We start from the raw sequence: 13728 nt of genomic DNA on the forward strand, positions 1-13728 counted from the left end.
TCTCTATATGCTTATGAACTCATGGATTGAATAGGTGGAGGTTGGGTTTTTCTCTCTAAATAGCATAAGCATTTTTGCCTTTCCAACCCTCTTAAAGTCCGATTTAATGGATTTTTATATAGACTCTCCATTAGGGTTACAAAAACCCACATGTACAACCAACTAAATAAATCATGTCAGATTTGAAGAACTGAATCTACGATTCTCATACGTCGAACTTATCTTGATCAGTTGAATTTGTAGGTAAGATTACAAAAACTTATTTTTCTTTAGCAAATCTTGATCTTTTGTCTTGGACTTATAAATATACATCAAAGCCTTAATAAAACTTAACATTTTTGTCATGCATTGCCTACATCTAGTCCTTTGGACCTAGCATGATAATATAATTACTATTAGGATCTTAATTTTAGACATTGGCAAACAAGTTCCAAAATACACTTTTTATGTGTTTTGAGTCTTAAGTTTTTAGTGTCCAAATGTATATTACAAATCTATTTGAAGATACAAGAATACTGTTGAAATCAGTCTCTTAATACCTGTTTACTGATCGCGATTTACTGAAGCTCGATACCTTGCTCAACACCACTTGACCAATCATGCTACGAGATTTCTAAATAGATACATCTGTTCCAGCCATCATAACACAAAATGTAGACACACATATCAAGAAGCTATTGCGACTTTGTGCGCTTAGGGTTTGTATTGAACTGCAATTAGTTCATATTAGAACATGTTGCTACAAAGAATTTTGCAACAATCTGTTACGTTAATCAAGGATTGCTATAGGAGTTAGCCACGGATTGGAAATTCGTGCACAAAATAAGTCTGCTAAAAAGAGCAATCCAACTAGGTTGGAGCTAAGCTTGGGTAGGCTTTAGTAGGTTCTACTGTAGGTAGGTACTTTGGAATAGGGTAAGATTTATTGTACTTGTAACCTAAATCTTTTATAGTGAATTCTTCCTAAGTGGTGACCTAAATAATCGCTAGCTAGGATTTTTCTTGTGAATGTTTTCCCCATTGTAACCATATTGTCATGTCAATTTAATTTCCGCTACATTAACTCTAGATTGTCGATGTGGTTGTATCTCAATTGAATATTGCATGTAACTAGATTAATTAATCAACTTGAGTAATTGATTAATTTAACTGGGGTCAACTTTTTACCCAACCTACAAATCTTTTCAACGATTTCAAGCCCCTAAACATCAATCGGTTTGTGTGGAAATTTATGAATACAATCCTATATTTCACTCTTAGTGTTTTATATATATATTGAAACACAATATATGTCCATTTTACATTTTGGTCATTTTGTTAGAAAAAAGAAAGGGAAAAAAATTAAAACATATGGCAAAATTTGATTTAAGAAATATAAAGTGGAACATTATTCGGTATAAAATACAATATTTTTATTCACAATATATATATATGACTTGAACATACGTTGTTATGAAAGTAGGGCAATGCACCTGGATTAAATTACGAGACAATTTGGCAATGGTTTATAATTAGGTTCAGATATAAAACTGAAATAATGATTCCTACTAGCTTCCAGTTTGTTTTAAAATGGTAATGATGTTCATGAAATTGACAAGCAGCAGCATTCATCTGAATGGTAGACATGAATGTGGGTTATTGAATAGCCTCCCCAAAGGAGGTAATTGATGAACATCACCTACTCAAGTAGCAAAGATGGGGATGCCTTAATACATGACACTTAAATGTGAGGGTTTGGTTCCCTCTAGTCACTTTCTTCCAGCTTTCTTCAATTATATATCACGGCCTGATATTCTTCTTCTTCTTCTTCTTTAAATTTTTAGAGTGATTTTAATTTATGTAAATTAAAGAGATCCCAGTAGAGCTAGGCCGGTGGATCCTATCCTAGTAAGCTTTGCTCAAACAAACCCGTGACCACATGGATGGAACACATAATACAGCATCATCTTCATCTTCATGTTCAATATTAATTGTTGATTTGGGGGAGCTTAAGAATTAATGCCACGTTATGCTCAATTAATGATCCTTCATCAACTTTTTTGGCCGTTTGTGATTTCTACGACTCATTTAATAGTTAAAAAATTAAAACCCCATTTCTCTTTCTTAGTTCTCAGTACAAACGTGACAAATAGGAATTAAACTTGTTTAGATAATTTGAATGTTGTGATGCTAACATGTCTGTCTTGTGGTGGGGATTCGAAACTCGAAACTCAAAATTCGAAACTCTTCCACTTGGAGTAGATGTGAGAGACCACACTAAAAAGTCACTATTAATTGTTTATATTAATAAATATTAATATAAGATAAGAGAGTCCAATTGTACTTATAAACAGATTACGCGACATTATCCTTAAAATAATTAATTAATTTAATATTTAATACTAATAATAAGTGATTATCTTCCAACCTCAGTCGAAGGTAAGAGGTGGCTTTCGTCATCTCCCCTAATTACAGTGACGTTTACGTTTGTATTGAACTAATCAAACAAAGGGAATCACATATTCTAATTACTCATCAATGTTGCTTAATTATTTTATATGTGTGTGTGGTTGTTTTGACCTTGAAGAAAAAAAAAGGGCTTAGTACACACCCCTGATTTCTAAGCCAGCTTGCAACTTTCGCATCCCGAAAACGCAACACCCCCACTAGTTTGAGAATTGACTATTGAGCCATCCATCCAACAATGTTATTATTCTATTTATATATTCAACTCTCTCTACTTTCTTAATTACTACTGCTATTATGATTAGGACCCAAGTGATACATAGGGGTTCCTGGAACAAGAAACTTCCTGGAAGAACAACACGTACGTTACTTCTCTTATTTTAGTAATATATATGAGTAAAAAATCAAGCTAGTTTTAGTAATTAATTAATTATTAATTCAAGTTTAGCTGTAGTCCATATATATATATATATATCTGCATTAATTTTGCCTTTCTCTTCAAACTGTTTCTCACATTGTAAGACTAACTAATTAATGTGGCTCAACTTACATAGTTTTGTGACAATAATTTGTCAGGTACCCGTGCTATACTATCTGAAATTGGAGATTCGTGTCTTAAAACAATAATGAAATTCTTTTCATTGTTTTTGCAAACATGGGTTTTCTGGGATTTAATTTGATGTTGTGGCATGATTAGAAATTAATGCCCTACAGTAGAGTACTTAAGTTATATTTCTTATTGTATGCTCTCATTAGATAGTAGATACTATTTTTCTTTTTTTAATCTTTCATAATAATATATTATTAAATGAAATACTAAGTCTCCCTCTCTGAGGGAAAAAAAAAAAAGAAAAAGAAAAAGGAGGGCTGTGTGTAATTGTGGGACACATAGCTAGGCAAATAGAATGGAGGAAGTTATTAATTAAGCCGACTCTCTGGCAGCCAGTATATACGATAAAGGGATTCTTCATTACACATAAAACTTGCTCCATGCCAAATAAAACAAATAAAAAAATATACAGAAAAAAGGTCCCATAAAGGAAATCCACGTTTCCCATCTTATACAATCAAGCCTTTTATTTATTTATATTAAGAAATCACGTCTTTAATAGACATTTTCCCCCTATGGAGACACTAAAAGCTGTACTATGCCTTTCTTTGTCCCCCCACTCCTTTAATAAATCTCTCATTTATTTCCAGGGGTCATATTTCCTTTTCAATTTTCTTTGGTAAACATTTGAAAGAAACCCATAAAACCAAGGGTAACTAATCAATCACAAAAGATGAGCTTAGATCTAAATTTCTTCGCTAAATAAATTAATAATAAACTTGCACATAGCAGAAGGATTTTTTATTTATTTATAGCTATTCAACAAAAATAAAACTTAAGTACAGTTTAGTATATTAGATTTTACAATTAAATTAAAATATATAATTATATTGAATATTTAAATGTCCTTCCAAAAAGATAACCCTATAGTTGTTTTGACTAATGAAACATATAAATAATGTAACTTTTTTATGGACAATTATCCAAATCTAAAAGTATATCCATTACCACATGACACCTTTTATATTGTTAAATTCAGAAAATATAATCTTAACTTTGTATTAGGATCTTCTCTATTTAAAATAGATCAATTGCGTGATTTAAATTAATTTCAACCATGAAATGGACTTCTCCATTTCAAGTGAAATTGATGAAATGGAGTGGATCTTATTTCTTCCATTTCACTTTCATCGCATTCCATTTTTAATTATAGTATTATCTTTTCTAAGGTCAATTAATTGTCATTGTTTCTTTTTTAAGATACTCCCTCCAAATTCTCTCAATCCTTTTCCCACCCTTTTTAATATAATACCCCAAATCCAAACAAGGTTAATAAATTATCCTATTCCCTCTTCTTTTATTTACTCTCTTCTCCTCATCCTCCATCCAAAAACATGCTGTGAAGAGAAGGAGGATTAGAACCTTGAATGTCTCTATTTAAAATATCAAAAAGAATTAATTGAGTTATAAAACTTTTGTAGAAAAGGGGAAAAAAAGAATTAATTGATTTATATCCGGCCAAAATAAGATCAAAAACTCCAAAAGCCTAGTAATGTTACTGTAAGTAATTTGTTAAGCATTGATCTCACCTCAAACATGATCACACAAATCCCCATTAAGAACTAGAGAAAAAAGATTGGGAATGTGATTGTGATTAGTGAGTTTATGACCTAGTGGCATCCATCCCATTTGTGAGGTTTAATTTAGAGGGTCAAATCCCCTTAATTACTTTACATATATAGTTACAGTTAGACATCATTAGGCATTTAATTATATATAATCTAGGTTGGGGATTTAGGTTCATGACGTTGAATTAAAACGGTGAAATTTATTAATGCCCATATACTCAATGGCGTGACTGTAACTCCATGCCATATATTTTTTAAATGGTCTTTGCGATTTACACGTTATTTTTTACTTCTGTTTGACGTAGTGAAATAGAAAATACCAATTATTTTTTCAGTAAACAAGTGGCAAATATTATAGGAAAATTAGCTAGTGATGTAGCTGTAGCATGATTCTTTGACTCCTTAGCGTCCATATCTTCTTAGGCTGGAGGAATATATTACTACACACGAGACTACTTAAGCCATGGTACTAAGCAATACTAGAATAGTTCATTGTTTCTAACTTTCTATATCTGTAGTCCACCCTGGATATACTCAGGGATCTTTCCCCCTTTAAGAGGTGGATTATCATAATCCTCACCATTTCTGTAGTTTAACAAAAACTTGTACGTATTTAATTAAAAATGAACTGAGTAGTAATATTCTATATATTTTAGTTAGGGCTTACGCCAATTCCCATTTGGACTGAAATGGGTTTCTTTAATTTAAGAGAAAATTGAGTTTCCAGCTTGAGAATCTACTCACTCGTTATATACTCAAACAGGAATGGACCAGCTAAGAGAGTTTCATTGAGCTTAGTTAGAAGAGTTTTTTATACTCACGTTAAGGGGGAAAAGAACAAGTGAGTAGGTGTCGTAAAGTATTTTGTAATAAAACAAAATTTTCATACGTGGATGGATTAAGTAAAACGTGGAGAGGGATGGGAGAAGTGGACTATGATGTCTCACCTGTTGGAGTAATTACTGGACCCCTGTCTAAGCTCATTGACATTGCATTTGCATATATAGGATTCCATGTCTAGCCTCTTGCAGCTTACCAGTACTTATCCCCTATTCTTCTTTTCCCCACTTAAAAAAGAAGGTTGGGGTTGCGTGGTAATTAATAGGGTCGTTTTAGATGGGGCTCTGTGGCTATAGGGTCATATTCTCTTTTATCCTTTTAATTCTTCCTTTTGGTAGCTACGACATGGGGATAATATACAAATTAAGTGGTAAGAAATAAGACAGTCCTTAATGGAATTGTTTGAAATGAGTGAAATTGAGGTACAAGATCATTCCCTTTTCATTTGAAGTAGAGAGAGTCCATTTTGTATATTGTTAGAGAGAGTTTATTTATTTATTTATTTATTTTTATCTAACCGTAACCATATACAAAATGCCATATGGTAATAGATATAGCTTAAGATGTTATGATATTTAATTAATTTAAACAATGAAATGGGTTAGTTTGAAATTTTTTTTTTAAAAAAAAAATGCATATATATCATCACTCAGTTTAGGTCAAAATCTCAATTGGCTGTGGAGTTGCCTTCCCTGTATTCACGAAGCTTTTAAAAGTTGGGGACCTCTTTCTTTCACTCTCTCTAATTAAAATTCTACCCACTTAGTTGAGCATGGGACTGTATACATGGAGTACTGAAAAGAAATGAAAAATCAAGACTATAACAGTTGAAAAAACACCACAGATGTGAATAATGCAAGAAACAAATGAAATGAAAGCTCAAGCGAGAGAAAAGGATGAGGAAGAAGTAGAAAATATAAGTCCAATGTGTGTGTGTGTGTGTGTATATATATATGTTCAAGTTTATCAACATATAATTAGTCAATAGCTCCTGGTTCCAACAGAATTTTGAAAGAAGAAAAAAAAAATGAGATAATGAAAAAACAATCAAAGAAAGATAAGAAAGTAAGATTTATGGTACATTTGATCTTAGCTTAGGTGCATGTTGTTGTAGACTGTAGAGGCACAGGACCACAACCCCTCAAAACTCTATTGGACCACCAAGCACACCCTACCCTCCTCCAGTTGGCGGCTATCTTGTCTTATATTTCTACTGTCTCCTTCTGTGTGTGGGTACCTTAGTATAGGAATTACAACAGGCCCAGTTTCGACAGCTTTTTTTAGGCCCTAACACATAACCGAAGCCCCAAATCCCTAAACACTTTTCAAAATTTTTTGTTAGTATCTTTGGGTTGGTTTAGTAACACTGTTTATATTTTTTCGAAATACATGTACATAAAAAAATGTGTAAAAATACATATAAAAATACGTGTAATATTATTTAAAATTACTTAAAATGTCATAATATGAAAAATATGACAGATATATTTGATATATAAAATAATATTAATATTATGTCAGTGTCTTCAAGTAATACGCTAATTCAAGGAAAAAAAGTTACTAGTTATTAACTAGTTTCCATTTTGTGCCAGTGTGATTATACAAGTATATAGTTGTAACTCATAATTCATTTTCTCCAACTTGAATAATCATGACATTATTAATCAATGGGGAGAAGGAAAGTGACTTAGTAGGGATAAACAATACAATACAGCGGGCTCTAGATCTAGACAATTTTTAAATTGGGCTGGCGATGTGTGGGCATTGGTCGTGTTAAGGGCGAGCAATAGGTATTTAGTAGTAATTAGGAGCTCCATTATGAGCACCTCTTGTGTTAATAATGTAATTTGGGCCCATAAATAATTGCATTTATTTCTAGTTTTCAAGACTTGTAGATAGTTAACCGCTTCATGATGAAGCCAAAAAGAAGAAGCAAGAACCTACATATATAATGCAAAACATGATAAGTGAGACTAGCTAGCCTAGTATTTGTAACTTTATATAATGTGATGCAAAACTTGAACAAGTCACTATGTCCCATACCACAAGTCACAAGATTTGATGAGATAATGCTCTTCTTCTTCTTCTTTTTAAAGGGTAGCCCTTGAACATCCTTAAATTCTTTCCTCACACTGTTGGATTGGGAAAAAAAGGTAATTGTTTTAAAACTAGCCAGCCAAACTAGAGCCTTATAGGACAAGATGACCTATTACAAGTTTAAGCTAACTAAATTCATCTTTATATATAGCTGGCAATTGGCAAATAATTCAACCATTAACATGCATTGTATCTGTACTTAAGATTTGTAGCAACATAGGTATACGATTCTTGGATTAATGTGCCATCTCTGAAATCTTTACACTAAAATTCAGAGACATAAACAGCAAAAGATAACTTTCGAGAATTATGGCCATCCTTTTGATGCCATGTAAACATGTCTTGGTTCCATTCTCTATATATGTGTCAAATGTACACACATGACTCATGTTTTACATGGAGAAAATACGTTAATCTTCCTAGCATGCATCCTATTGTACAAAAAGTCTAAGGGTGCTTGGGAAAAAATGGTTCCATTCTCTATATATGTGTCAAATGTACACACATGACCCATGTTTTACACATAGAAAATACGTTAATGTTCCTAGTTCTAACACATTTCTACACATTTTAAACAATTTTACACACATTTTCACACACTTTTTTACCCACACATATATCAAAAACACCCAAACAATAAAAGTCAAACTACTCTCCCAAACACCCTCTTAATGTTCCTAGCATGCAAACTATTGTACAAAAAGTCTAAGGGTGCGTGGGAAAAAAAAAAAGTGGTTGCTTGGAAATCATAAAACTAATTTAGTTTGCTTTGCCTTCAAAAAAAAAAAAAAAAACTAATTTAGTTTTATATCACTCGAACCAAAAAGAAAGCTAGTTCAAAATTAATTTGGTTTTTTTTTAAAATTTAAATTGAACCAATTTTATGAGAATATGTGTCAATTTAAAACTAGTTTTTATGGAAATTATAAAAAACCTAAATTTTAAAACTTGTTTTCAGAAGGAATACACAATTAATTAACTAAATTAAAAATTATCAATTATCAAATTTTCCAAAAACTTAAACTAAAATGGTGAATTCAATTATTTAACTATAATTTTAACAATGGTCATATATTTGGTCTAGTTTTGAACCAGTTATTTGATATTTTTTTAAAAATGTTTAAAATCAATTCTATGATTCTAACGACCAGGTTAAACCCACCGCCTGAAGGAATCAATTTTTACCCCCATACAAACACATAACCATTTTTTCCCTTCTTCACATTTAAAAAAAAAAATGAAAAAAAAAAATCCCCTAGTAAGTGCAGCTCATATCCACTTAATAAATACGGGTTAGGAAACTGAAAGACCCAATAAAAAAAATGATGTTCACCATGTCCAAAGCCCAGCCCATTTGGGCCCATAAGACCACATTTCAGTCTAAAATTCCCTATTATGATTAGGCCCAAATCTAAACCTAATAAACACAAAGTCTATTGCAGTTCTAGAAGTTGGGCCAGAACAAGTTGGAACAACCAGGCCCAGCATTGAGCAAAGTTAGTAACGTTGTACTGTTTGTAGCGCGGTGCGTTTGGGCTTTTATGTTTTTTTTTTTATTTTTTTTTTCACAGAGTTGGGGTTTAAGTAAAGTACTTATAGGAACATACTTATACTAGGTTTTGTTCTGTCTAGGGTTTAGTAGTGGCAGTGCGTGGCTGAGGGAGAGAGACAGAGAGAAAGAGCAATGGATTCGTTTTCATCATCGCCGTCAAGCGGATCCAACTCTCAATTCCAATCCGAACAGTTGAAGAACCAGCTCAAGGCCCAATTAGCTCAGGCTTATATTGAGCAGTTCATGGAGGTAAACTAAACTAAAACCCCCTTTCTTTTTTCATTATCAATGCTTCAAGATGCTATCTTTTCATCATCTTCTTCTTCTTCTTTAGTCTGATTGTTTAAGCCTTACGCCTTATCTGGCTTCTGGGTATTTGTTAATTGTTTTAATCTTGTACTCTTTTGGGAAAAAATTGAAGCTTTTTTTTGTTGTTGTTGTCAATTAAAGCCTCATCTACTGCAAATTCTTTGGTGCTAGTGCTAGAAGAGTGACCTTAGATTATATTGGTTGGCTAAATGAATCTCAAGACATGATGAAATCAATAGACTTTGACATTCATCACTCAGATGCTATGTGCCCGTATTGAACTTCCTAAGGTATTGAGTTGATGAATGTAATAAAAACTTATACTTAGCATCAAAATTAAGTCTTTTCCAATGATGCAATAAGTGTATTTCCCTTTTGACAGTAAAGATGATACTTATTTAAGTTAACGATCATGAAATAAGTAGGCGTGCATGAAAGTTTCTTCTTGGGAAGACATTCCTTAAGCCATTTCCAAAATCCTTTTTAAGATTTTGTCTATGGAAAATTTAAAGAAGATATTTTTTTATTGATACGAATGGGACGACAAGACAGTCTTCAAGGCAACGTTGTATCTGAAGTTGAGCCCACTAACTTGCGTGTGTAAACTCTGCAGCATTATTTTAGTAGTCCTAATGGATTTATATGAAATAAATTATTTTATCTTCCAATAGCTTGGTGATTTGGGGTTATTGAGGTTCTATATAAGCATTTACAGTTTTAATTCTTTCCTCATAGCTTTTAATTCCTAGTGTTTATTGTTGATGAGCTCGAGCTCAATTGGCACCTTCTCCCCTTCTAAGTGCTTGGTGGAGGGTGAGATTGTGGGTTCAAGATCCACTAGGTGTGTGTGTAATAGTGTAACTTACCAATTTAAAAAGAAAAAAATCCTAGTGTATGTTAAGTTTAGCCATTTATGCCATAGGGTATTACATGTATAATTTTAACCATTTTACTTGATAAGTTAGCTGATGTTAGCTGGACGTTAAAAAAATTTCATCCATATTTATGTGCTCAGGATGGCCAATTACGATTATGTGGGTTTAGCAAATTGATCTTATAATGTTGCCTGATTAGATGATTTGTATTTCCTATATTATGGAAGCCTTAGCTGCTATGGAGGGTGCGGGTACCTAATATACAGGGTTGTACCCATTGCACAAAGCTTCTACTTTTTGCAGGGTTTATTGGAGGTTTTTAGTAAGTAAACTTGACCCACACCCACACCCCCACCCCCACCCCCACCCCCCCTCCCAGCAGTGAGAGGTTGATTCTCGATCCCGCAACTGTTCACTTTTTGTGGAAGGCACTTGCCCATGGCACCAGGACCCAACCTCTCATGGGTTCCAAATATATACTCCAAAATATATAAAGTATTGCAAACTTCCCTCTTTTTTCCTGTTTGTTTTATCTTTTTCTTCTTGTTCATCATCATGAACAACTTGTACTATTCCTTATTTTTTTCAATAATAATAGTTATCTGATTGCCTATCAAAAAATATATATAAAGTATTGCAAACTCCATTTGATCCTTAATAACTATTTTTGACTTTGCTACCTAATTAGGGTTTCCTTATTGACTGTGTCACACATTGCTATCCTAAATTCTTATTTGAGACATAAGAATTGACATCTCTTGCTAGAGATTAAAAACTATTTTGGACTTTGTTAACCAATTACGTTTAATTTATTGACTGCATCACAATTTCACAAATTTCTAGCTTAAACTCTTATTTGAGAAATGCTTGTGGACATTTCTTACTAGAGAATAGCTTCTAGCTTAATTTCTTTTTGCAGTTTATATTTTACAGATTCTTTTTTCTTTTTTCTTTTTTCTTTTTTCATGCAGACAATAAGCACAAAGTGCTTTGACAAGTGTATTACGAAACCAGGGTCTAGCATGAGTGGGAGTGAGAGTAGTTGCATCTCTAGGTGTGTGGATCGCTACATTGAGGCCACTGGTATTATTACCAGTACTCTATTTAGCTCACCACACTAAAATTTTGAAGTGGAGGATTTCTTGAAGAATGTCAGAGTTGCTTCATTTCAGAGAAACTACAGATAGACGGGTAGAGATCATGTGTGGTATTGCTATCTCAATTCTGATTTTTATCATGGGGACAAATTTCTTCACGTTAAGTACTGATTTGTGTACTTGATTTTTTTTTTTCGATGCAAACTTTGTAACTCTCAGCATTTTACTGCTGCTGTCTAAAGATTTAAATGCTTGAACCATATAGCACTGTTGTGCAGCTTAGATGTTTTAGCGCGCTAGCGCGCATACTCTTCCTCTATCTACGGGCGAGACTCTATCCAGATCTATGGATCTCCCCAGCATCAAAGCGAGACTCCATCCAAATCTGCCACTTCTTCTCAAACGGTTGATTCCGTGCCTGAATGTCCAGCTTATTCTTTCAATCCTGTCTTCGATTCTAGTCCTTACCTGTGTGAGCTAGCAGTCTCATTCTCTCGCACTCGCATTCGTCCTTCCTGCTAGTCATCAGTGAGCCTAAAGACATGGAATTGCAATTGGCTCTTTCCTGTACTTCCCCTGCTTCCTTTGCCGCTGCATCTGCATCTCTTCTCGTAACCGGTGTTCTTGTTACAGTAAGTGTTGCGCGCAGATATAACTATCTTATAGATACCCCCCCCCCCCTTATTATAGCTCTATTCGGTACAACGCATGTTTTGAGCTGATAAGATTGCATTGGGTTTGGAAGAGAAATGTTAGAAAATAAAAAAATAGTAACAGAAAGTGACAAAGACGGTAAACTCAATTGTTACACAAAAAATGTCAATTAATGTATCTCTGAATTGTTTTTTCTTCATCATCTCTCTCCTTTTCTTCTCAAACTGATGAAAACCCTGTTCAACTTCAAGGTGATTTGAACTCTGCAAGCAGTTTAGAGCATGATTCAGGACCATCAAACCCTTACTTCTGCTAACACTTGCCCCTGTCAAGTCCTCCATTTGCATGCAGATTTCCATCCATTTTGGACACCCTTCACCTTCTGTCATCTTGCATCTAACAATTATTGTGCACTGGGACAACTTGTGAGGCAGCAAGCTCTCCTCTACTGCTACAATGCTTCCAAAGTGAATCAAATAAACCCCATGAAAAGGCCAGGTTCTCTGTACTAACAATGGCTTCCAGCTTGAGAGATTAACACTTTTGCCCTTTTTCTTGTCGAGCAGCACCCAACTTAACCTGAGGCTCTCGATCAGCTCCATGCTGTAATCATTGGCATCATGGCCATGGCAATGATTGTTGTCTTCGTTGTTGGCATAGCCGAGTTCATTGTAAAAACCTGTGAATTCGTCATAGTCAAGGCTCAACAGCTCTAGTTTGAATGGGCAATTTGTGTACCATCTCCAACTATCATTAGAGTTCATGTTCCAATTGTATTCACTATCTTTGGCATGGCTAAAATTCATTGCTTCAGGTATGCCATCTAATATTCTAGATAGAACACACTCTTTCCTGTAGTAGACATCTACTAGCGATGCAAGTTCAGAAGGGGAAACATGGGTTTTTAGTTCTGGACATTTGAACGGCATAGGTTTGGTACCTTTGGCATGTAATATTAGGGGATAAGAGTTGGCATAGAACTTGTCAAAACCACCAATGGGTGAAGATGAAATAACATGTTGGGCTTCTTCAAGTGCAGTAGATGGCCATGTGGCGTGACATAACTGTCTCCATAAGCTTTGGTCTCGAGCAACATCATGGAGTTCACAACAAGCACAGGCAGCAGAAGCCAGGGTTGAACCATCAGTTCTAACAAAGATATCAGCCAAGATATCCCTGCTAAGTTCCTTTAAATGACACATTTGGTGCTCCATTTCGAAAATAGGTTTGTGGGATGGGATTGGAATTTTTTTGTGTGGATAAAGAGCTCAAGTAGTTGGTTTTATCTTCCTCAAAAAAAAAAAAAGTAGTTGGTTTTATATATAATATGGTTTGAGCAAATTGTCAATAAGATGCATGCATTAAAATAACAACTCCGGGAATGATTACATTAATGCAGCCAACTTTCACCAACTTCAAGGATTAGTACTAGACCCTAAAATATCAATATCTAGTCAGCTGCAATAGCTCCAACTGGCAATTAGGAAGCTATGCCGAAGCTTTGGCGTCCTTTTCAAATCTCAACCTTCCAATCCTAATCCCAACAAGTTGAATGTCCTTAATGGCGGTCACCGTGGCTATCAAGGGAAACTACTGGTCATTCCATGTATATGTAGTTTAGTGCAAATATTGTCAAACGATCATTAATATATAACATATCTAGAAAGCAAGGTGGAGCACT

At 34.0% G+C, this 13728-nt stretch overlaps 2 protein-coding genes across 2 annotated transcripts; one reads left to right on the forward strand and one right to left on the reverse strand.

Moving 5' to 3' along the window:
* The first annotated feature begins 9178 nt into the window (after positions 1-9178).
* Positions 9179-11653, forward strand: LOC142616859 (uncharacterized). Its single transcript, XM_075789621.1, has 2 exons — positions 9179-9361; positions 11268-11653. Exons 1-2 carry the CDS (start codon positions 9245-9247, stop codon positions 11415-11417), a joined length of 267 nt encoding a protein of 88 aa, XP_075645736.1. The 5' UTR covers positions 9179-9244; the 3' UTR covers positions 11418-11653.
* A 472-nt stretch (positions 11654-12125) lies between these two features.
* On the reverse strand, positions 12126-13378 carry LOC142616850 (putative F-box protein At2g36090). Its single transcript, XM_075789612.1, has one exon. It carries the CDS (start codon positions 13259-13261, stop codon positions 12146-12148), a length of 1116 nt encoding a protein of 371 aa, XP_075645727.1. The 5' UTR covers positions 13262-13378; the 3' UTR covers positions 12126-12145.
* Between the last annotated feature and the right edge of the window lie 350 nt (positions 13379-13728).

Source organism: Castanea sativa, chromosome 1 (genome assembly GCF_040712315.1).
Source record: "Castanea sativa cultivar Marrone di Chiusa Pesio chromosome 1, ASM4071231v1".
Lineage (NCBI taxonomy): Eukaryota > Viridiplantae > Streptophyta > Magnoliopsida > Fagales > Fagaceae > Castanea > Castanea sativa.